At 43.2% G+C, this 26,483-nt stretch overlaps 1 protein-coding gene across 8 annotated transcripts in view; it reads right to left on the reverse strand.

Moving 5' to 3' along the window:
• LOC135921907 (mitogen-activated protein kinase kinase kinase 13-like) overlaps positions 1-26,483 on the reverse strand; it is a 548,581-nt gene that overhangs the window by 66,187 nt on the left and 455,911 nt on the right. For 7 of the 8 annotated variants that reach the window (XM_065456319.2, XM_070531441.1, XM_065456318.1 and 4 more), the window contains 2 exons: positions 6,538-6,657; positions 2,049-2,244 (listed from right to left, as the gene is read on the reverse strand). In XM_065456319.2, coding sequence (XP_065312391.1) covers positions 2,049-2,244; positions 6,538-6,657 — 316 coding nt within the window. The remainder of the gene's footprint in view (positions 1-2,048; positions 2,245-6,537; positions 6,658-26,483) is intronic. The other variant, XM_070531443.1, reaches the window with a different exon arrangement.

A 26,483-nucleotide genomic window follows, 5' to 3' on the forward strand; every position in this document is an offset into this window, starting at 1 on the left:
AAGCCAGCCTTTTTGTTCCAAACTAATAGGGCAAGATCCTTGCTCTTCAAATAGTTAACAGTGAATTTGACAGGTAATTTTGGAGCAAAAAGCGCACCTCTATGTTGCAGAGACTCTATGCTATTGGCCTCAGGTTTCTCACCGCCTCAAGAAGGTTGGCGACAGGTGCGAGGCGCGTGTTGTGTTTTCAGCAACGGAAAAGCTGGGACGAATGTGTCGCCTAGTGAATGAATCTAAGAAGAAGCCAGCCTGCAAAATAAAGCACACCAAAGCCCTTGGCTAATGTGACGTTGGTGTTGCGTATAGTATTCCCCTCGTATGTGGGAAATGCTATATTGGCCAAACCGGGCGCTGTCTGAATCAACGCCTGCTAGAGCTTTGCAGGAATGCTACTTCACTAAGTGGCGCTGGTCATTTAGCCAACCACATTCGCCGTTGCTCGCACAAGCCAGCATGCAAGGCATTTTTCGAACGAACACGTGTGTTGTGCAAATTTATAACTCAGAAAATCTGGGAAATTTTCGAAGCCTTCTGTATCTCTAATGAAAACGATTACTACGTCAGTGCTCCTTCTGTTGTGCTCGGGAAAAAAGAACTTGATTATCTCAGGGCAAATGTGCGTGTCGAATCAGCAAGGTAGGGCGGGAGATGAGCAAGATTGTACTTCAGTGATGTGAAAGAAAAAGAAAAGTTTTTTTTTTCACCTTTCTAACTTTTTACTTTTTTATACTTTTATTTATTTTTGTCTTTTGGTTTCGATGCCTCTGATGAATGTCGCCTGGACTGAGCAAATATTTTTGGGTGGTCCGGTGCACTAGCAGCGCCCCCCCCCCCCTTCCCCCTCTCCCTGTGTACATAAAGCCCCGTTTTCCATGAATAAAATTCAGTTGAAGTCTGTCGTTCGTGTTGTCCTTCTCTTCTCGTCCATGTTCAATTGTGAGCTGGAACGATGTTTCATAATTTTTTCACAAAACATGCTTCATCTACAGCAAGCCCTGCGTACAAACAACTGTACTGCGGTAGAAGGTTGCTCTGTCTTGCAAACGCATGCAAGGGCTAAGTGTGCACTTGCATTGAGCCTGTAGCTAATGATGCACAAGATTTATTGACTTATTCCTTTATTAAGGTGATTTAAAACAAAAGTATTGCGTAAGAAGGTTGACTTGCGGTGCGGTAAAGAGCCTAATAGCTCTGCAGGGAGCCAACCTGCATGAATATGAAACAGTCATTTTTCGTGGCTTTACTCCTTAAAATAAGACATTCCCTGCCTATGCCAGGATGCTAAGCACTTAGTAGCTGCTGCACAGCAACTGCAGTTCTCCTCTAGAAGAACTGTAAGAAACAGCACTCACTGTACATCTCAAAACCAGTAAGTGCTCCTATATTTGAAGGCAAATTCGACAATTTCAAATCTTGAATGAGATATATGAGTCAAATAACCAAGAATAGTTGATTCATATTAAACATTTCTGACAGTCGCACACCCCTAATCAAAACTACATTTTCAACAGACCAACTTATTTGATGACAGATGCTTTTAAACTAGGGAGGAAAATACTAAAGCATATTTTATCAAGCTGGCAGAGGACAGGTGTGTAAATGTAGCATCTGTAGCCCTCCGGAAAAAATTTTCTGTGAGCGCATAAATGCATTCCATTCATATGCATAAAGCTGCAGTTGCTATTTTAACAAAACCACTAGTAGTGCACCTGTCCTATGTGTATGATTTTTTTTTCCTTTTTTGTGTCCGTTAGTTATGTTAGGGCTAAAAACAGTCTCAGAGTTTGAGAACTAAGAAGGTGATGAAATCAATATGCACTGAGGAGTCCCCATGTGACACAGCTGTAATATTTGCTTAAATGGAGTCGTAGTATGAATAATGCAGACTTGAAACATTGCATATAGTGAGCATGGTCTTTCTCTGTAAAATGGAGCAAACAGCATTCTTGAAACATTACAATTTTGGAACAGCCTAAATGCTAGGCCAGCATGAGTGGCCCTTGGCACCTAGCTGCATCATGCAACAGTTGAACATGAGATCAGCATACCCGCTTGAGGCGAAGTGGAACCCCCGGTGGTGGACGGCGTGGCCCACAGTCATGCACATCCGGGTTGGAGAGGCTGGAGAGAAGTTCAGCAGGCTGGCAGCTGGAGCACTCGCTTGTGTTGCCTTCCTCTTCAGACAGGTTACCCTCCGAGCTGAGTGTGGAGATAGACTGGCCACTCACTGCCTGTCGCATCTGCCTGTAATCAGGTGAAAGAACATACTTGCACAACTTTTATAATTCAAACAATTAGTCACATGCTTAGCAAATCCATACTGCCAACAGGTGCTGCATGGCCTACTTGTGCACCACAAGAGAGATGCTTTATTACTTTGGAGATTGCAGGGCCACAAATGAAGCCCAAGAGCCATAATTATTTTGATTTTGTCTTGCAACAATGTTATGAGCGGTTAGAGGGACAAAATGGGCGTGGAACAATAACGACATGGATGTTATAAAAGGAGAACACGGACAACTTGTAGTAATGGTTAATCACATCGCCCTTTTCACTAGTGCTCATGCTAGAATGTTGCTTTGTTCAACATCCTATTTATACGTGTACTTGTTTATCTTTCTCGGGTGACCGCGTTTCACCGTCTAACAAATGTTATTGTTCAATGACGGATGTGCCTGCATGTATCAGAAGTCTCTTGAATGTTATTGATGGTTCTATCCATTGTCTGTTGTCACCGAAACTTGTGTAATTTGACTGTATGTGCAACGAGAATTTTGTTGTACTTTCTGGAAGACACATGGGCACCAGCGATTACTTTAGAACTTTCGATGACTAATGTATAAAAGCCGATGCACTTGACCCGCAGATCAGACTTTCGCCGGTCGCCGACTGTGTTCGCCACTATCATGCTTTGGGTGTAGCCTGTTTTTCTGGGCACAGATTTGCCCAATAAAGAGTTAGTTTCACCAAAAGGATAGACAGTTGGGCGAGTTGGTACGGTAACATGATTTTGGCTTCTAGCGCGAAGTGAAACACGGACACAGAAAGGAGCAGACAGGACGAGCGCTAACTCTCAACTAAATTTTTATTGAAACGAAGAACATATATATAGGTGATTGCGAAAACCGTAGCATAAGAACATGACAATGTAAAAAGCATCAGTTAAACATGTCAGTGGGTATGGAAGTCAAAGAACAAAAATTATTTCAGATTAGTACACGTATTGCGAAGGTACTGGAATTCGCAATCTAACAGAGACAACGAAGCATGACTGATGCAAGTGTCTCCTAATCTTTTTATGTGGAAAGCCTCGATAATTTCCCTCGTGGTTTGGCATCTGTGTCTAGAAAGAATATTTGTGTCTTCAAAGAAAGGTTTGCATCCACAATCGAAACAATGTGCAGCTAAATGTGATGCGTTAGGGTTGTTTAGTGAATGTTTGTATTCTTTTAGTCTAATGTTAATGCATCTACCACTCTGTCCAATGTAAGCTTTCCCACACTCGAGTGGAATCTGATAAACTACGCCCGTGTTGCAAGGCACTAAAGGGGACAGATGTTTAACTCCGCAATCATCTTTTCTTTTTTTGCCTTCCTGTTCAAGTCTCCTATTTATCAAAGGGCACATGTTAGCCAACTTTCGTGGGGCCGAGAAAACGGTACTGACGTCATACCTATTGGCCACATTCCTTAAACCATGGGATAATCTATGTACGTAGGGTACTACAGCAAACTTTGTTTCTTTTTTCTGTTTTTCTTGTTTCTTACCAGGGCTTTTAACCCATTTTACAAGTTTTTCGCAGGTTAGTGATAATAAATGCACGGGATAGCTAGCCTTTCCAAGCCTTTCTATCTGTTGTGAAAAACTTTGTTGCATATTGTGCGGACATGATTTAGTAATGGCAGACCTAAGAGTTGAATAAGCTATCCCCTGTTTAACAAGTTTAGAATGGCAAGAAGAAAATTCTAGCAGTGGCTTCTTGGCCCTAGGCGAATAATGCCAACAGACATGCTCATCCTGGAACGTTAAGCACAGATCTAGAAATTGTAATTTGTTGCCCTGGATATTTTCTAGCGTGAAACCTAGGCCCCCACCACATTCCCTAAAAACCTTTAAAATATCCGTAGCTTTCTTGGTATAGTTATCGCGAGAACAAAACACCAGATAGTCGTCTACGTATCTAAACGCATGCACCGCCAATTCCTTAAGATTGTTTTGTAGTTTTCTATTAACGCGACTTAGGTAAATGTCACTCAAAACAGGCGCAACTTTAGAACCAATACAAACTCCCGATTTTTGTACATATATAGAACTACCCCATTTTACAACAGTATTCCCTATGTAAAACAACAAAAGTTCTAAAAAAGATTCCACAGGCATCCCACAGTCCTGAGTAAACCGGAACTCATCATTGTTGAGCATCAGTGCTTCTTTAACACTACACAGTAGTTTCAATTGCGGAAGCGAATAAAAAAGGTCTTTAACATCAACACTGATCGCTCAGCGTTTACCTGGATTATTTTCTGTTAGAAAGGCCACAATTTCTTCCGAATGTCTTATCAGGAAGGGGTCGTTAAGACAAACTGAAGACAATACATTATGCAAAAAGGTTGAGACTGCGTACTGCCAAGTTCCTTTTTCAGAAATAATGGCTCGAAAGGGAACTTCCGGCTTATGTGTCTTAGCACTAAAAAATATTTTGAGGTGCAGACCCTTGGAATGTTTAACTCCCGACGCGAGGCGCTCCAGTCCAAATTTCTCAAGCAAATCAATTGCAGTTTTTTTCACTTTCTTTAAATTGGCAATTTTTGGAACAAAATTTTTGTCAATAGCGGTTTTAGCTTTTTGTGAGTACAATTCTTCAGGAACAACAACAAAGAAACCTTCTTTGTCCGCAGTAACCAACCTAAGCTCGTGCTTGACGAAAAAATGCGACACACCAGTTAGGTTGTCTGACTTACAGGGCTGAGGTACAGTCCTCGCGATCACATCAACGCACTCAGTCACATACCTTGGTCGAAAGTCTTCAGTGACCCAACGAGAAATGGATCTAGACAAGCTGACCTTTTCCGGAGGTGACAGTTCAGGTTCACAGGCAAACTTTGGTCCCTTGGGCAGAGTGCTTTCGATGTTAGCTGGGAGTTGTTGACCGCCGAGCACAAGCACTTTTCCTTGGTCCCGTGCAGTCTTATCCTTCTTCGGTAACGACAGACGAGCATGGGCCCATAGGAATTCCGTGGCCTGCTCTGCGATCTTAATCCATTCTCGAAAACAACGTCGTTGGCCTTCCGGAGATGGCGCTTTCCCGCACAAAACCAGTAGCCTGTCCCTGGCATTATTCGCCTAGGGCCAAGAAGCCACTGCTAGAATTTTCTTCTTGCCATTCTAAACTTGTTAAAAAGGGGATAGCTTATTCAACTCTTAGGTCTGCCATTACTAAATCATGTCCGCACAATATGCAACAAAGTTTTTCACAACAGATAGAAAGGCTTGGAAAGGCTAGCTATCCCGTGCATTTATTATCACTAACCTGCGAAAAACTTGTAAAATGGGTTAAAAGCCCTGGTAAGAAACAAGAAAAACAGAAAAAAGAAACAAAGTTTGCTGTAGTACCCTACGTACATAGATTATCCCATGGTTTAAGGAATGTGGCCGATAGGTATGACGTCAGTACCGTTTTCTCGGCCCCACGAAAGTTGGCTAACATGTGCCCTTTGATAAATAGGAGACTTGAACAGGAAGGCAAAAAAAGAAAAGATGATTGCGGAGTTAAACATGTGTCCCCTTTAGTGCCTTGCAACACGGGCGTAGTTTATCAGATTCCACTCGAGTGTGGGAAAGCTTACATTGGACAGAGTGGTAGATGCATTAACATTAGACTAAAAGAACACAAACATTCACTAAACAACCCTAACGCATCACATTTAGCTGCACATTGTTTCGATTGTGGATGCAAACCTTTCTTTGAAGACACAAAAATTCTTTCTAGACACAGATGCCAAACCACGAGGGAAATTATCGAGGCTTTCCACATAAAAAGATTAGGAGACACTTGCGTCAGTCATGCTTCGTTGTCTCTGTTAGATTGCGAATTCCAGTACCTTCGCAATACGTGTACTAATCTGAAATAATTTTTGTTCTTTGACTTCCATACCCACTGACATGTTTAACTGATGTTTTTTACATTGTCATGTTCTTATGCTACGGTTTTTGCAATTGCCTATATATATGTTCTTCGTTTCAATAAAAATTTAGTTGACAGTTAGCGCTCGTCCTGTCTGCTCCTTTCTGTGTCCGTGTTTCACTTCGCGCTAGAAGCCAAAATCATGTTAGTTTCACCATTCACAGTTTTGCTACTGTGTTCTTGACCGTCACTACCACGTGACATCTGGTGGAGGTGCTTTGCATTCAAGTACCAGACCTACCCTGCTGCCTTCGTTATCCTCCAACAGTGTTTGCGAGATGTCATCCTCAGCATGGACTTCCTGAACCAACACGGTGCAATCATTGGCTTGAAGTCGAAATTGATAACGCTACCTGAAGATCAAGCGATACCGCCGGAGAGTGCGCTTAGTACCCATGCCTTGAGTGTGCTCGAAGATCAAGTCAGCATCTGGCCTTGCTCCAGTATTGTTATTTCCGTTGGCACAGAAACACCTGCAGATGTAGAAGGCATCATGAAATCATCAAGGATGACCAATGTCTACTGCTTCCTCGACCGTGAAATATGCGTCGCAAGGGGGACCACTCGACTGCACGGAGGACAAACGAAAGTGATGCTGACAAAATTCAGAAGTACATGTTGCTGGGCTAGTCGGTACATATTGCTGAGTAGACGAACTTCTGCCAGAAGTTCAAACACATCAACAAGCGCACAACGATTACATACATTGAAGAAGTTGTGGAAGCCAGCAATGTACTTGTCCTCTCCGATTCTACTGCATCTATCTCGATACCATAGCTCCCAAACCAGACTTCGACATACGAATACGAATACGATTTATTTCATGTTTGTTCAAAACATGGGGAGATGGAAGAAAAAGCTGCTGAACAGCAGCTTGACAAGCTCCCAACCCTAATAAATCCAAGTATCCCCATGAGTGAGCAGAAACAGCTCAAAAGTCATTTCTGACGATATAGGCTACTTTTTGACATCATCGAGGATTCGACAAACACCAGTTGCGAGACATTGCATAATAACCGAAGAATCCACTCTACCGCTACGCCAGAAGCCTTACAGAGTTTTGACGTGAAAACTTGAAGCTATACGGCAACAAGTCGATGAAATGCTGCGCAACATCATCTAGCCATCAAAAAGCCTGTGGGCATCTCTGTATCCTTGGTGAAGAAAAAGGACGGAACCCTACATTTCTGCATCAATTATCTTTGGCTGAACAAGATCACAAAGAAGGATGTATACCCACTCACATGCATAGACGATGCATTAGGAATGCATCGTCAATAAATCTCAAGACTCGCTACTGGCAAATAGAAGTTGACGAGAGGAATCGCGAGAAGACCGCCTTCATTACACCGGACGGCCCCTACGAGCTCAAGGTCTTGCCATTCGGACTGTGCTCAGCGCCTGCAATGTTCCAGCGCGTAATGGACACGGTGTTAGCAGGATTGAAGTGGCAGACCTGTATCGTCTACTTAGATTACGTCATCGTCTTCGCTGGGAATTTTGACAATCACGTTAAGTGGCTTGGGACAGTACTAGAGGTCATCAAGACATCAGAGCTAACTCTGAAGCCAGAAGAGTGCTGCTTCCCTTACAATGAGCTTCTGTTTTTGGGCCACGTCATCAGCAAATCTGGAGTTCACCCTGATCTGCAGAAGACATCTGCCATTGCTAACTTCCCACAGCCCACCGACAAGAAGGGAGTACGCAGATTCCTTGGCTTGTGTGCCTATATTTTACAGATGCTTTATTAATAACCATTTTGCGAATTGCTGAACCATAAACTTCTTTAACGAAATCGGACATCAATTTCAAGTAGGAAGCACTGCAAGCTGAAGCCTTCCAAGAGCTTAAACAGCGCCTGCAGTTACCACCAGTGTTTGCCCACTTCGACAAAGGCGCCAACACCGAAATTCACATTAACGCAAGTGAACTAGGCCTTCGCGCCATCTTTGTCCAAACGGACTTGACAGGGTCATTGCTTACGCTAGTCGGTCGCTGTCGAAAGCGGAAGCCAATTTCTATTATTGCCATCATTTGGGCTACCACGAAATTCCACCCTTACCTTTATGGCAGGCCTTTTAAAGTCGTCAGCGACCACCAAGCCTAGTGTTGGCTGGCAAATTTAAAGGACCCTTCACGACGCCTCGCATGTAAAGTCTGAGACACCAGGAATTCGACATAGCCGTCGTCAACAAATCTGGACGGATGCACTCTGATGCCGACTGCCTATCACACATCCCCACTGACCTGCCACTGCAAAACGGTGAGGATGATGACGCCTTCCTAGGAACAATAAAGCGGAAGACTTCACTGAACAGCAACAAGCAGGCCTGGAGCTAAAAAAACCTTATCGAGTGTTTGGAAGGCAACACCGACGCTGTCTCTAAGGCATTTAGGCGAGGATTCTCTTAATTTTCCCTGCAAACCAACGTCCTCGTAAAGAAGAACTTCTCACCAGTCCACGCCAACTACCTTCTTGTTGTTCCCTCATCACTGCATCTAGAAGTACTGCACACTCTACATGATGACCCGACGGGCACCTCAGATTCTCCCGGACATTATTGAGGATACAGGAAAGGTATTACCGGCCGCGCCTGACTTTCGACATTGCCCATTATGTCAAGACATGCTGAGACTGTCAGTGAGGCAAGACGCCGCTGACAAGACCAGTGAAATTAGTACAGCCGATTGAGCCTCCTTATCAACCATTTCAGATGATAGGGATGGATTTGTTGGGACCCTTTCTAATGTGAACATATGGAAATAGGTGGATCATTGTGGCTACCAACTACCTTATCTACTACGCCAAAACGAAAGCTCTGCCTAAAGGTAGTGCGTATGAATCCTGCTGCGACATGGTGCCGCAGAAGTCCTCATCACCAACAGAGAAATGGCTTTCACTGCAGAGCTCACCCAAGCCATCTTGCAATACAGCCAGACAAGCCACACGAGCACGATTGCTTACCACCCGCAGACGAATGGTCTTATGGAGTGACTGAACAAGACCTTCAACGATGTGCTTGCAGTGTACATCGACGTCAAGTGCAAGATGTGGGATGCCGTCCTGCTGTACATAATCTTCACTTACAACACGACAGTGCAAGAAACAATGCAGATCATGCCGTTCAAGATGGTTTACGGAAGAAACCCCGCGACAACTCTTTGACGGCATGCTGTCGCACATCACCGACAAAGAGAATCTTGATGTTGCAGCCTATCTCCAGCACGGCGAAGAAGCCTGACAGCTCGCCCGCCTGTGCATCAAGAATCAGCAGAGGAGTCAACACTACAATGTTCGACAACGCCCTACCGAGTACCAGCTTGGCGACTGTGTTTGGGTATGGGCTCCGATATGCTGACGAGGACTTAGCAAGAAACTACTGCGACACTATTTGGAACCCTACAAGGTCAGTCGACGTATTGGGGCACTGCGCTATGAGGTCGTGTCAGACGGCATTTTGTAATCACAGCAGTACCGCGCACAACCTGAAGTCGTCCATGTGGTGCGCCTTAAGCCTTTCTATGCCTGCTGACGAACTTAAGGGCTTAGTTTCTTTATTGCTTTGTTGTTATTTTTTCTTGATTATGCATGGCTTTGTTTTCCCTTTCATGTTTCTTTGTAGCATTGGGACAATGCCTTTTAACGTGGGGCTTTGACACGTGTACGTGGTTATCTTTCTTGGGTGATGCACTCCACCGTCGAACAAATGTTATCACTCAGCGCAAGACGCGTCTGCATGTATCGGAAGTTTCTCAAATGTTATCGATGGTTCTCCACTGTCTTTTGTCACCGAAGCTTGTGTAATCTGATTGTATGCGCGACGAGAATTCTGTAGTACTTTCTGGAAGATACGCGGGCACGGGGATTACACTAGAACCTTTGATGACTCATGGGTAAAAATTGACGTGCTTGACCCGCAGATCAGATTTGTGACGATCGCCGATTGCTAACGTTGTGCTTTGAGTGTAGCCTGTTTTTCTGGGCACAGGTTCGCCCAATAAAGGGTTAGTTTCACGATACACAGTTTTGCTACTGTGTTCTTAACAATCACTACCACGTGACATTATGTTATGAGCTGAGTATGGGCCCGACCTGCTGAGAAGCCATGTGCCGACAGTGAGTGGGAGTGTATTATTGCACAGTTATTTATACAGCGCTAGTATAATGCCCATCCATGTTGTTTGGTATTACTGAGCTTACATTATTAACTATAAATGGGTGTTTTGTGCTTACAACTTGTCCCTGTCTGTTTCCCATCAGCCAGAATCCAGTAGAGTGGCAAGTTGGGCGAGTTGGTGGAAGTTCATCTTGTAATTAGGAGGGTAATGCGCTACAAGTACATGGACAACATAAGTATAAGTGGACAGGACGCCCGCAGACTCTGCGATGCCTGCCCAGGCAGCTGGTTTATAAGCTGGAAGGGGTCTCTGTTGGCTGCAAATATAGCAGAATTGTCTCTCATAGTGCCTGGTAGGCAATAAGCTTTGGTATCTATTAAGGCAGGCTCCCTGTTTACCATCCAGAGAGGAAGCAAAAGGGAAGGAGGTCATGAAAAAGTGGCCGTGAAACGGCGATAGCCGTGATAGTTTGTCGATGGCTAGCGTTGGACAGTATATCAGTAGATGTTGGTTTTGAGTGAAAGAACTCACCAGGCTGCAATAATGTAAAACTAGTCCATGCTCTTTTTATTCCAAATCTACCATTAGCCCTTCATGATTGGCACCCAAAGAGGACTTGTAGGACAATACAAGGGGAAGCAACCTGTTGGCAGAAGCACACTCTGCAGCACTGCATACTAGAGAATCAATAGCACACTATATTGATGGGCTGCAAACACAGGGCATCCTCTGCAGTATGTCAGCCAAAGCCATTGAGCAGATTCCAATCCAGCCACCAGGACAAGCTCACTACAGACCCCTTTTGCTGTCAGCAGCAACTAGCAAAAATGAGGGATACGACAGAGTCCACTTGAATAACGGTATCATTGCGGCACAAAGCAATTATCTTCCAACTTTTAGTTCTTTTTTCTTTCTCGCAGGTTTTTATTTTTCACTTGATCTTTTTTTCTTCCTTTGTGTGTGTGTGCATGTGTTTGTATATCTATGCCGTGCGCTCTGTGCACGGCGACTCAATCTAAAGGGAAAAGCCAACTAAATACTGGGTGATTCCATGAGAGATCGAACATGCATGTCTGCTTGATATTTTTGTTTTGTGTACCTTTCTTTATATGTCAAGTAGGGATGTTCAAACTGCATGGAACCGAAAATTTTATTCCCAAAAAGCGCTCCCAGCAAGCCAAAAAGATATATGAAGGCTGCGGCACGAGCGTCCTTTTATTACTTACCACAATATTTTTTTTATTTCATGGCTGAATTAAACGCAAACCAAAAACGTGTCGAAGAACCTTTCTGTTCATTTTAACACGCTTCACAGTAAATTAGTTCTATGCATTTTTTTCAAGCTGTCCACAAATGAAAGAAATGTACAAAAATTGCAAACATGGCCTAAATCAGAAAAATTTTGTAACTTTGATGCGTCATGGCGCGTTTTCTATTTTACATAGAAACTTGAAAAAAGTGTCAAACATCGGACATTCTTTTCGTAATATTTACGCAAAATATTATTTTCCTAAATGAAATATAAGAAAAGAAAAAAAAGTTAATTTGACAAGCTTAAAAAAAGGAAAAACTCATTTTCAAAAAATAAAAGATGAATAAAGAAACTCCAGTTCTAATTTCCGAAAAAATGTTGGATACAATTCTGCTCATGTCGGGCAAAAGGTGGGTGCAATATGTTTCCTCATTTGCTTTATTTACAAAATATAATGGACCAAAGTGGCTCATGTTGAGCCTGCTGGCTTAAGTGCCGTGATGACTCGTTCCGGTTTGTTAACATTTACCTAATGTTAAAAAAAGAAAAGGCAACGGTTGTCACAGATGAAGAAGGTTTACCTGGATTTTTTATTATGGCAAGAACAGAAAACATGCTTTCTGCTTTGTTTTTGGGGACACAAGAGAGAACAAACTCGACACTACTTGTGATGCTCAAACAAATTTATTGCTTGTCCTTTGCAGTTAGTATTTAAAAGGGTTTAATCACTGTCAGCTGGCTAGCGGCGACAGCGCATGTCCGCTTGACTGATTGTGGGCACACATCCACACTTGCCATTCCTGACACATGCGGCACTGACTTCTGCTGACGATGCTTCTCGATGGCTGCAGCAGGCACATGAAGCAGGGCCACATCCTTGATCTTGCTGCTAAATTGGCAGACCATCTCGTGTGCAGACTGAATGGAGGCAGCGCTTCTAGACCTCAGGATCTGCAGTGAAGCTTGGTGTTGAAGTAGTCCACCCACACCGTCACAGGCATTCTTCCTACGCCCAGTAGCAGAAAATATCCACCTCGCAGACGTATACTTGGAATGGAACAACTCATACAACTGGTACCTATTTTTAAAATGGCTCGCTGCACCATCGCTGACATATGTTACGTGACAGTAAATAGGTGCTTTTTCATCTAATGCTTCGTACCCTCTGTTTAGGGTGTAGCAGGTGTGCACTGCGTCGTGATGCATGTCGTCGCTTATGAGAGCAAAGCTGCGTGTTGCTTTCCTTGTTGTGGCGACACAGGTGAAAGTGGAGATTTGTTTCTTGTGCCAATGATACAATGATGTTTCATTTGAAAGAAGGACTGTCCAGTTTTCTGCAAAATCAAAATGCAGAACAATGCTTCCGTGCTGCTCCCACTTCTGTGCCTCAGGAATAGCTGTAGCTTGAGTGTGGCATATGTATTATTGAGGAATCCATTTGGTCGCCCATTTGCCAAGCTCTTTCACAAAAAGGGTTGGAGACGACGCCTTCTTGATCAAGTCAGCACTTTCCCAAACAGCAAATGTGACCTTGTCCTCGTCGACCATTTCCAGACTGGCCAAAGTGGGACTTTCACTCCATGGGCAGTGCTCGCATTCACCTAACAAACAAGCTGCGGTTGGGGAGCCGCAAAGACACAATGCTTTCATGCCTTCCAATGAGATTTCCATGCCGGTTACATTCTCAAGTGCGGAGACACAAAGGTTGACATTAGCGCAATAAATGCAAACGCAAACCTCTTGCTATGGTCCGAGCAGCACCCATTTTGGACGCATGCTGTAAAACTTTGACAGGGTGATGGCACTTTCAGGGTGAGCTGCTTTAAACATCTGGAATGTCTCGCGGATAGAGTGTTTCATAAACCGCTTTGAGACGTACTCTCTCTGGCCGTTCGTGATGGCTGATACAATGTCCTGCTTGTTTGGGCTCTGCCGAGAGCACTGAAATAGTCGAGTACAGCTTGTACATCCGATCGGCTTAACCTTGACCTCGTCTATGGATCAAAATCTGACCACATTCTATGCTTCTCGCGTCAATTTCAGGCCTTTCTGAGCATGTACGTTGCGACAGCTGGAATTGCCTCTTGAATGTGTTTGCTTTCAACTTCTGGTAGCACAATGGTTCAGAGACGAAGACGCTCTCGATAGGACCTTGAAGCCTCATATGCTTGCTTCAAGCTATTTAACCAGCCAGCGTATCCACGACATTCTGTCACAGACAGTTCAGGTATACTGATGCTTCCGTATGCAGCACTTAAAGTTGAGCGTATATTCATCACCCTGACACTTTTAATCTCGGCCTGTTTTCTCTTTCCGTAAGATTGTCAGCTGTGCTTGTGAATGGAAGATGGTGGCTTCAATGGTGAAACATCAGAAGAAAGGTGCACGTACCTGTTCAAGTCATCAATCGCTTTTTCTTCCTGAAAGAATGCCTCGTCTGCTTCATCGCGGGTGTCACTAGAGGAAGAGAGGATTTCCTCGAGGCGCATAAAGCAGTGCTGGCAGAACTCGTCGGTGTTGCGAATATCCTCCGCCTCTTGCAGTAGCTTGCGCAGGGAGGCAACATCCAAAATGTTTGGGCAACGAAATATTTTTTTCTTAGCAATCTTCTTGTGAACACGTAAATAATCAGCACAGAATACACAGACCGAACTATGAGCTGCATGCATCGCGTGTATATTGAACAGCTAGACCAAGTCGAAATGTTTGTACTAAACAGCACCGCACTCTTTCTGTCACTTTTTCAGCGCTGCTGTTATAAATGAGCTGCCAGAATGTCTCATGATTTCATGTTTTATGAACAAAGTCATCTAAACGTTTTCACTGTGAAAACGTGGGGGCCCTGCTAGTTATCAAAGAACAGTGTCTGTCTGGTGCCCTCAGTGACCTCTGCTGTTCTCGGCATGGGAAAGCACATCAGCAAGGTGCTGACAAAACATCATAAATTAGGTAACTTCAGCAGTCTTTGGCTCAGTCATGCCGCAATGTACTTTTTCGGGCAGCTGAGACGTAGAGGTGAAAGTCGACGTAAGACAGGAAAACATTATCTGTGAGTGACGCAGGAAACGTGTGATAATGGGAAACGAAATAAACGGCTTGGGAAATGACTGGGATAAGTTTTTAGAAAGGCATAGCATGTTGCAGGTGGTGGTGCTGAAGAAGGTTCTAGTATTCATTGCATGGATGGGGAGCAGGCAGTGAAGTAGCACCTCTATAATGGCGCAGTTGCTGATTATGGAAGTTGAACGAAAAAACCAGTCAAAAACACAAAGGACAAGAGGAGAGGTTCACACCACAACGACTGGACTATCAACTGAGGTTTATTAGAATCGGTGTAGTCCCAGCAAGGCCAGCAGAGCATGTGCAACTGCATCATCGATAATCACAAAGCATGAAAAGACAAGAAATTTTTCAAAGAGAACGTTCTATGTTTGGCACTTTTTTAAACTTTCTGTGTAAAATAGAAAACGTGCCAAGACTCATCAAATTTTAAAAAAAATTCCGATTTGGGCCATGCTTGAAATTTTTTGGTTTTTTTAGTTTGTGGACCGTATAAAAATGCATGGAACTAGTTTACGCTGAAGTGTACTAAAATGAACAGAAAAGTGTTTTAATACAACGTTTTTAGTTTGCATTTAATTTGGTCATGAAATCTGAAAATATTGCGGTAAGAAATAAAAGGATGCTCGTGCCCCTACCTTCAAATATTTTCTGGCTTGCTGGGAACGCTTTTCAGGAATAAAATTTAAGGTTCCGTGCAGTTTGAACATTCCTACCTGACAAATATTTACACCAGATAAAACAAAAATATCAAGCGGACATGCATATTCGATCTCTCGCGAAATCATCCTACTGTATCAACAAGGAGGCCGAACTAACCCGAACCAACGCTCTGCTCAGGAAAGCCTAATCAACATCAACCAAGGGCCGTTGACAACAGCCAAATTGTGTGGCCTGAGCATCTCCTTATCCTGAAGGTGATGCCACCCCAGGGGTGAATATCTGCATGGCTGCCATTGGCTGCTTTTGAGCAGACACTCTTTTGACGCTAGCACCAAGGTCCCCTTCAGTTACAGCCCTAGCATGAGCGCGATACTTTGGCAAAATGGCAGTGCACACGATTGTTTACATTGTCATGGCAACAGAAACAGCAGGCGTGCAGCGCCTCCTCAGCCTAGTGCTCTTTGTTTTTATTACGATGACCTGCTCTGCTCCCTCTCTACCCTTACCCATGCCCAGCGCGCCTTTACTTTTGCTTTCTTTTTGCCTGTCCGCGGCACATATCTTTTCTTTTTTAATCATGCGTGTGCGGCATTGTTTGTGAAATGGCGAGTGGTGCACCATGGGTTCTTTATGCGTTAGCATGCACGCAGTCTTATCCATACTTTGAGTATGCCACCATATGCCAGAACGTATATTAATTCCACTTCCAACACAACAGATCTTTGGCTTCGTTTTATTGACTACCGTTTCCAAAAACAAACATTTTCTCATAACTTGGTATGATAAACGCTAAAAAAATAAACAAAAGTGAAAAATGCATGACATGTACATGATTACTAAACAACACAAAAGTTCACAGACAGTGACATAAAAAAAAAACTCAAGAAAATGTGAAGGCCACTTCTGTACACACATATAAAAGATTCTTATATAATGCCCTCAAGACCAAAGTGTAGAAGAGCTTCTGATATGCACACTGAGAGCTTCTGATATACTATCACACAGTATACTATATACTAAGCACACAGCTATCGAGGACCATGAAACTGCCAAACAGCCCACGCCGGTCAATGCACAGCAGCGCACGATTCCCGATAACATCACATAACGAAACATGAAATGTCATGCAGCGGGCTAAGCTGGCGTCTGGCCGGCGCATGCACGCGGAGACAGTCGAAGGTGAGGGAGTTGCAAGAGAAGGCAAGGAGAGAGGAGTTGAGAGGAGGGGCGAAAGGGCACCGCTTCCTGGATTGGCACGCGCAGGAGGTTGTACAAGGGAAGCGGATTTGCTTTCCCGCCCTCCTGCTGGATGGCGCTAATTACCTCTGCCATCGGAGCGGCCGAGTTTCCGAGGCCGGATGCCACTGCCAGTCACCGCAGTCTTGTGCGAGTTGCACACAGTGCTCAGCCGTGTCCTGGTGAAGGGCTTCCTTCTAATAAGCAAGTTGTGCCAAGCGATGGCGGCGTGCCCAGCAAGCACCCACGTTCCCCCGAGACATCATCATCACCAACAGCCTAATTTTATGTCCACTGCAGGACGAAGGCCTCTCCCTGCGATCTCCAATTACCCCTGTCCTGCGCCAACTGATTGCGCCTACAAATTTACTAATTTCATCATGCTACCTAGTTTTCTGCCATCCTCGACTATGCTTCCCTTCTCTTGGCGCCCATTCTGTAACCTTAACGGTCCACCGGTTGGCTATCCTATGCATTACATGGCCTGCCCAGCTCCAGTTTTTAGAGCGCAGCTCTTTGGCGTCCGTTCCTGGGTTTCGCGTCGTCGTCGGCGTCATCGTCGTCGGCGTCGGCCTCGTAACCAGCTCGCCTCCGCCGCCGCGCTCCGCCGCCGCGCATGCGCCGCTGCTCCGCCGCCGCGCATGCGCGCTGTCGGCTCTCCGGGCGAGGGAGGATGATGGAAGGGAGGAGGAGAGACTGTGGAGGAGGGCTGGCTACACAAATGGCTCTTTGGCGTCCGTTCCTGGGTTTCGCGTTGTCGTCGGCCTCATAACCAGCTCCGCCCCCCTTTCATCCCCCCAGCGCTAGCAGCGACCGACTGATACCGCTTTCGTGAGTCCGCTACCGCACTCACGAAAGACGTCGTGCACTTCCTGCAACTCGCATTAACCGTCCATCGATCCACACCGATGTTAGTAGTGGGGGACTTTAATGTTGACATAAAGACAAACAGCAATTTCCTAACACTTATGCGGGAGAACATCCCGTTCCTCTCGCTCGTAACGCGTCCCACGGCTGTGACAACCTCGCGAGGCACTTGTATAGATCTCGTCTTTGAGAATCAAGCATTGGTGTACCAAGTCGAACATATATCAGTCTATTTCTCCGACCACAAAGCTTCCTTCATGACTGTCAAGAACTGTTAATGGAGTCTTTGTTAAAGGAATACGTGTGAAAAATAAAAAAAAAATTCTGTGATAGCGCATACATGTGTTGCTCGATTTCTTTGCCTCAATCTATCGAAAAGGTGAAACAGCTTATTTGCTGCGCTCAAATTTCGCATTAGGAAGTAACGTAATCGTCGGTAATATTTTTTTTTTCTTTCTTAGAGTCAATTAGAATATCAGCTATCCCTGTTTGCTCTCTGATCCACACCCACCTCTCTCTTCCTGTCACTTAATGCTACACCTAACATTCTTCATTTCATCGCTCTTTGCCCAGTCCTTAACTTGTTCTTGAGCTTCTTACCCGCCGTGGTTGCTCAGTGGCTATGGTGTTGGGCTGCTGAGCACGAGGTCGCGGGATCGAATCCCGACCACGGCGGCCGCATTTCGATGGGGGCGAAATGCGAAAACACCCATGTGCTTAGATTTAGGTGCACGTTAAAGAACCCCAGGTGGTCAAAATTGCCGGAGTCCTCCACTACGGCGTGCCTCATAATCAGAAAGTGGTTTTGGCACGTAAAACCCCAAATATTATTATTATTATATTCTTGAGCTTCTTTGTGAACCTCCAAGTTTCTGCCCCATATGTTAGCATAGACAGGATGCATTGATTGTACACCTTTTCTTTTTTCAATGATAGTGGCAAGCTTGCAGTCAGGACCTGGCAATGTCTGCCATATGCACTTCAACCCATTTTTATTCTTCCGTAAATTTCCTTCTCATTATCAGGACCCGCTGTGAGTAATTGACCTAGGTAATCTTGCTCCTTCACAGACTCTGAGGCTGACTGGCGATCTTGAACTCTTGTTCCCGTGCCAGGCTACTGAGCATTATCTTTGTCTTCTGCATATTAATCTTCAACCCCACTCTTACACTTTCTCTTTTTAAGTCCTCAATTTCCCCTGAGACATGCACCCTACTATTTGATGCCAACTTCAACGGCACTCAGGCACACATACTGTGCATGGAGAGAAGCTGCCTGTGGTCCTTACGTGTGATATTTCGCGGCAGCAATAGGCAGGGTCACTATGGCCGCGAATTGGGAACATGTGAATGCAAGAGTGCAGGCTACACGTCTGTTTTGTGTCTACGGACAACTGCAAAAACTGTGATCAAGTCGAGACCCTCGAACACTTGCTTTTGCAGTGCAGTGCTTTCGAGGCAGCACGAGAGGAAGTCGGGCTGCTACCAGACGCACGGGCTGCTACCAGACGCACGGGCTGCTGCCCCTACATGTGCGACGCGACTTGCACGATTTCAGTCCAATGCGAACAGAGCAACAACAATTCTCATTACTTGCATGCATGGAGCTTTATTATTTGCTTCAGCAAACATCACTACTACCGTAGCTTCTATTTTGCACATCGAGCACGTTTTCTTGCAGACCAACAAATCTGAGGCATTGTGTTACAATGTAAGGCAGCTTTTGAAGCTTGATGCGAAAATTTGAGAACAAATGAGCAATTTTTCAGGTCACTTAGCTCAGGTTTTAAGTGTATGTCACTGCAAAAAGAGGCTCAGCATAGGTTTTATGAATGCCCTCAGGACGAATATCCAAGGGTGCAAAAACTCTCTGACTTGGCTTTGTTCATTCGTGGCAGCACAGTGTAGTTCACTGTTCGCTGGATGATGAAGGTGATTGTTGAATTTTAGAGTCCTGAATGTCATGATCGCTGAGCCTCACAACATACAGCCGGCCTGCAACAGTGCCTTAGACGAGATGGAGAACGAGATCAGTGTTGCCAAATGAAAATGAGTGGGCTCGGCAGCGGCACATCGGACACAATGGTCAACCCATTCTGCTTTGTCGTGCAGGTTCTAGCTTCCTTGCTACAAATGCAAGCACCGTGTACCTGCGCAGAAGAAGGAATTGCCATGCAGCGCCTGGTCATCGACGTATCTGCACGAGACATTGATTGCCCCGTAGACAACATCTTCCAGCCACTCATTGTGGCGACTACGCCTGCGCCGGCATCGATGACGTCGCATCATAGGCTTCCACCAGCGGGTATAAGAAGCAGCAGCCTGGCGTTCGGAATCAGTGGGCTCGGCAGCAGCACATCGGACACAATGGTCAACCCATTCTGCTTTGTCGTGCAGGTTAGTGCATACTTACATGCCAAATGTTATCGCAGTGATGACCGTTTCCTACTGCTGCTGCCTTGCCCACTTAGTATAAGAAATTTACTTTCGGATGTGTGTTCATTTAGGAAGAGCCTTTTGAGCTGTGGCGACATTGAGTCAAATCCAGGTCCTACTGATAAGGAAATGTTGGAGATGATTCTTTCGGGCCAGAGTAATATGACAGCTTCCATCAACAACATTTTGACAAATCAAGGAAAGATTGAAGCAGATATCGCAGGGCTGAACGAAAAGATGAAGTTGTCAGAGGTTCAGATGGCGTCCTTGAATGAACTAAAAGAGCGAATTTGCGAGTTAAAATCAACAACGACTGAGTTGTAAGATAAAGTGACATACCTGCAAGACAAAGTTGATGAACTAGAAAACAGGAGCCGGAGGAATAACTTGATAATTTTCGGAATAAAAGAAGAGAGCGATGAAACTGCTGAATCACTTATCACGAAGGTGAACAAGACGGTGTTCCAAGAAAAACTGGATGTTACTGTTAAAGGCATAGAGAGATGCCACAGGCTTGGAAAAAAGAGCAAAAATGATCGCCCAGTAATCATAAAATTTTTAGACTACCGCGAAAAGGGTTCCGTCCTAAAAACTTGCTATAAGCTCAAGGGAACAGAATTTTCGATCACGGAAGACTTTTCTTTCGCCGTTCGAAATATTAGAAAGAAGTTATGGCAAAGCTCAGCGGAAGAGAGATTGAACGGAGCTAAGGTGAAGCTTTTTTTTAACAAGCTGTGTGTAGATGGTATGATGTTTGCTTGGGACTCGGCGAACAATGCTCGCTACAAAATTTCTGAAAGAAAGAAATGACCACAAAAGAAAAATAGGAGGACATTAACAATAATTAGTATTAATTGTCGTAGCGTTGTGAACAAGGTCTCCCATCTGGAAGGTATGCTGTTAACGCATAATCCGGACATAGCTGTGCTAACAGAGACATGGTTAGATGAAGAAATGTTTGATTCTGAGTTTGTGCCAAGAAACTATAAAGTCTTTCGGAAAAACCGCGACAGAAGAGGTGGCGGAGTGGCTATACTGTTCAAAAGCACATTTCAGATTTTAAAACTGCCTGATGTTGCCACAGTTGAAGCTGTCTTTTGTAAAGTATATGCTAACAATTTCCGATATATCCTTGGTGCTATTTATAGGCCTCCCGGTTCCTCTGTCGCTGTCTTAGATGAAGTTAAGAAATATCTTTATTGCTACACGAAACCAGACGATAAGTTAATTTTAGCTGGAGATTTTAACTTACCAAACATAAACTGGGCTACTTTTTCTGTTCAATCTCCGCACGCTGTAGGAGATGCTCTGCTTGATATCATGTTTCATTTCGATCTCTTACAAATTGTGAAGAACCCTACTAGAATCCAACAAGATTCTTCATCAATATTGGATTTATTCTTGGTACGAGGCAATATCAAAGAAAACCTTTCATGCAATGTAGTGGCCGGTATTTCTGATCATCAAGCCGTAATCTTGGTAATAGAAGACATATTATTGGACCGAAGGGATGATATTCGACATTTTCCGAATTTTGCCCGTGCTGATAATGAATCGATTATTGATATGTTAGATCTTCATTATTATAGTTTTCTGCACAGCACTTGTAGCGTGGATGACCTGTGGCTTGTTTTCAAAAACATTGTTCGTGACTCCATTCAGCGTTTTGTACCAGTGATATGCAAGAAGTCAGACAATCACAATCCTTGGATTACGCGAGAAACTTTGCAATTGCAGCACAAGCTAAAGCGATTAAAGAAAAGAATAAAAAAATCAAGCTCAGCCTTTTTAGAGGCAAAAATTCATGAAGTTTCAGAGAAATTAAAACAATGCATTCTGAAAGATAAAGAAAAATACTACAATAAAGAACTTCCGGATTTTATAAAAACTGCACCTGAAAAGTTTTGGCGGTCAATTGCACCAGTTTCTCGTTCTACCGATGCATTTATTATAAATGGACAACATGTAAGTGACAATGTCCAGGTATCAGCAGCATTTAATAACACCTTTAAGAAAGTTTTCACGAAAGATGACGGGCGTCTCCCACCCTTTAGCATGTCCCTTCCTTCCATGCCTGATATCATAATTTCTGAAGAGGGTGTTTTTAATCTATTATTAAAACTGGATATTAAGAAATCACCTGGACCAGATGATATTCCGAATGCCTTCCTTAAACAGTATGCAGAGTGGTGTTCAAAGTATTTGTGCGTCCTATTCACTCGATCATTGAAAGAAGGTGTTCTACCGTGCGATTGGAAAACTGCTAGAATTAAGCCTTTGCATAAAAGTGGAGAGAAAACGTGTATTGAAAATTATCGCCCTATTTCATTAACTTCGACAACGTGCAAATTATTGGAACACATCATTCATAAGCATCTAACTAATTTCCTCGACGAGCATAATGTACTGGCAGCTGTTCAACACGGGTTCAGACGAGGGTATTCCACATGCACTCAACTGGTCGAAACAATCCATGATTTTGCGACAGCAATCAACGAAGGAAAACAAACTGATGTTATCTTTATGGACTTTCGAAAAGCTTTTGATAAGGTTTCGCACAAGAAACTACTTCATAAACTCAGTTTTATTATAAATAATAAACAGATATTAACATGGATACAATCGTACCTATCTGATCGCCGTCAGTTTGTCGAACTGTGTAAAACTTGCTCCAATTACGTTCCTGTCGATTCTGGTGTTCCCCAGGGATCCGTCCTCGGCCCCCTACTGTTTTTAATATTTATTAATGATATTGTTAAAAACCTGTCAGTACGTGTTAAGTTATATGCGGACGACTGCGTGCTGTATGAGAAAATAAGTTCGACTGATGATCAAATTAGGCTGAATAATGATTTTGCAAAAATAGTTTCTTGGTGTGAGAAGTGGCAAATGTCAATTAACTTTGAAAAAACCGTATTTATGAGAATAACACTTAAAAAGCTCCCTCTTCTATATCACTACACTGCTAATAATAATTTTCTTCACGAAGTCACAGAATATAAGTATCTAGGTCTATGGATCTCTGATAACCTTTCTTGGACCAGGCATGTCGACTATGTTTCAGCAAACGCTCTCCGAAAGCTTTTTTTTCTTACGACGCTCGCTCAAGCTAGCAACCCCTGGTACACGCCTCCTTGCCTACAACACTATTATTAGACCAATCTTAGAATATGCAGTAATTATCTGGGACCCTTTTACAAAGGTAAACATAAATAAACTTGAGAGAATCCAAAAGAAAGCAGTAAGGTTTATATATAACACTTACGGGCGAGCATCAGTCAGTGACCTCCTCAAGAAAAGCGGTTTACCCTCTATTCCTAACAGAAATCGCATATGTCGCTTAAAGTTTTTCTATCAATTAATTAATAATAATCTCAAAGTTGACACCTCCAATATCCTTACCTATTCCTCGGGGTACCAAACTAGAAATCGCCATTCTCTTTCTATAACACCATTAAATCCGCGAGTTAACTGTTTTAAATATTCCTTTTTTCCAAGGACCATCACTGATTGGAATAACCTCACGGATGATGTTGTCAGACAGACATCATTACATTCATTTCAAGAGCATTTGCATTGATTGCTGTTAATTGACCTTGTCGCTGTATTCTCTTGTTGAATCTCTATGTGCAATTTTGTTTTCTTTGTGTCTGTAATTCTGTATCTTCACACAATGTTTCCCACCTGCTATGATCTTGTGTACAAGATCGCAGTATTCATAAATAAAAATAAAAATAATATGCACTCTGAATACCCCCTATTGTAATGCTTAATCTGTCGCAAGTATTGCCTTGAGCATGTGCTAATTGCGTGACCTTTCAGTTGGTGTGTTTCTTTTGATTCCACTTTCTGTCCATGTTTGCACGCCTGCCTTTCAGTAACACTAACTTGGTCAACTTTCAGACATTATAAGTATTGCTCCAACTGCTACACCTGAGAAACGTGAAGAAAGGGGGTTAACCGAGGGCCCAATCTTTATTAGTCATATCATAAGAAGCCAACAAACACTAACACCAAGGAAAACATAGGGGAAATTACTTTGTGCTTAATAAATGAAATAAAGAAAGCATAAATTAATGGAAATGAAAGTGGATGAAAAAACAACTTCCCGCAGGTGGGGAACGACCCCACAACCTTCGCATTACGAGTGCGATGCTCTACCAATTGAGCTACCATGGCACCGTTTCCCCATCCACTTTCTTGGGTATTTATATCTCCTAGAAGAATCCTGGGAGTGTTAGCCAGCACCACCACTCACAAACCTTGGCGGCAGATGTGGAACATCCTTTCTGCCACAGGCGTCATGAGAATGTGATCTTTTTGGGTGAAGGCAACCAGTCAATAAACCTACGCATGCTACCTGAAGGCATCAAATTTCCACTCATTTATCGTTTCTTTATTTCATTTATTAAGCACAAACTAATTTCCCCTATGTTGTCCTTGGTGTTAGTGTTTGTTGGCTTCTTATGACCTGAGAAACGTATCTTTTGAGTCATTGTTCTCGCAAACGGGGGAAAAAAGAACTAGTTTATACAAAAAAATTGTTACTGAAATTCATTGTTGCTGCCGAGGCGTTTGCACTGGCAGATGGGTAGAACAAGGGTACAAACATGGCCGTTGCAATAGTAGGTATCGCAATAATGCCCCAGCGACCTCTGAGTAACAGAAGCCGATCTCTATAGTTATGCTATAACTGGCTGCATGCATCAGAAACATGCCATTCAGTAGACATTGCATGGCCTCCAAGATTGCATCGGAGAGATCCACAGGTGTGGTGCAAGCAGCACGAAGGCCCACATTGCACAGATCAGGTTGGAAAATATTCACATATTCAAAAGCATTCACTGTCTCCGACCGACCTTTTTAAGAATTACTTCTAAATGCTCTCGATGGTTGTATACAGGTCACAATTGGGGCAAACATACTGCTTTCTTTAATTTTTCAAAGCAATGCCTTCCAGTAACATATTTCATACCTGCTTTTTTGCCATCATGGGTGGTATAAACATTGATTTAAATTCAAGTAACTCTTATGCTAGAGAATTTGCAACTGTTCTCTCAACACATAGTTGCACAAAAACTATTCTGCAGAAGGAGTCGGCACACATTTTTGTGTTGTCACTGGCTATGCAGATTACAGTTTACTGGAGTGAAATAGAAATGCAAACAAATACAGATAAGGCCTATGATGCCTTCTTAGGTTTACTTTGTACCTGCTATGATGCAGCATTCCCCCTTTAAAAAATTAGCTGCTCATACCACCTGGAAATGTTTAAAACCTCTTGTATAAATGCAAACAGCATTTAAATTAAGGGCATCTATACCGACTGTCATCCTCTTGATGCTGTCATGAAATTCACCAATTTTGTCAGTGAGCCTGTCACAGAAGGCAATATTGACATTTTTCATAAAGTGTCAACTGCAAAACAAAATGTTGTTCGGTTCGAACAGTGAGAGAGAAGCGAAACTCACTTATTGTAAAAGCAATGAAAATATGGATTACAAAGGCTGCACTGGAGTACAAAACAATCAGCACTGTGTACATAAACGAGCATCTAAGCCACAAAAACAAGCTGATACTTGATGCTGCCATAGCAAAAAAAGAGACAAGTTGGCTGGAAGCATGTGTGAACAAAGGACGGAAAAGTTTTTGTATGTCATGAAGATAGCTCCCCTGTGCTCCGACTCATATTCCCTGAAGTTGTGCACTGATTACTGACAATGCTCAAGAGTCATGACAAGCTTTGAGAGCATTCTTCTAGTTCCTGTTTTTTTTATAGTTATTATTTATCTGCACCGCGATGGCTGCGGCACCGAAAAACCTAAAAACGGTGTGAAACAAAAACTGCCTAAGCCTTGCTCTCCATTAATGCGTAATCACTGGAAGATAAGCACGATGATCTCAATACGCTCATCGATTCTACCGCATTAATTTTGACACAATAATGGTCTCGAAACCTTGGTACATGTGACACTGTGCTGTTTCCATGTGCTGATTATCCAACTTCTCTACTTAACCGTGTGCAACGAAGGGGCCGCGATGTGTTCCTGTTGGTCAGTTCTGCCCGCAAAATGTAAATCCTTGAAGAATTTTGCGTCTGAAATGATTATGATGAAATATTTGCAAAATGGCTCTAAGATTACATCTGTAGTTTACCAGTTTGCTAACACTTGGAGTCACTGCTCATTTGATTTCTTTCAAAATCTATTAGAATTTTTTAATTAAAATTTTGTTCATATTACAGGTTTTAGTATACAGATATACAGAATGAGGTCCCATAGTCACTGCACCGGGACCTTCTACGAAGAAACAATTATGACAGTTAACAACTCAAAGTAATAGTAGCACACCAATAAGGTAGTACACAAGAAAAAAAGAAGGAATGTTAACAGAACAAAACACTGAATTAATTAGAAAGACTAACAAGGTCTTAGCATATCTCCTGACAGCAAGGCAAATCAGTGTAACAGAAAAAACTGTATAGATATGAAAAAAGAGAGCAGTCATTCGTATTGTTACAAGAGCACTATATAATGGATACAATAAGCCTTCTCACAAGTATGTTGATAATAAGTGCATTTTTAGTTCTCTTTTAATTCGTTATAAAGCTGTTGCATTTTTTATTATGAGTGGTAGAGTACTCCATACTGATATGGGAGTGAATTTC

The sequence above is a fragment of the Dermacentor albipictus genome, chromosome 1, assembly GCF_038994185.2.
Source record: "Dermacentor albipictus isolate Rhodes 1998 colony chromosome 1, USDA_Dalb.pri_finalv2, whole genome shotgun sequence".
Lineage (NCBI taxonomy): Eukaryota > Metazoa > Arthropoda > Arachnida > Ixodida > Ixodidae > Dermacentor > Dermacentor albipictus.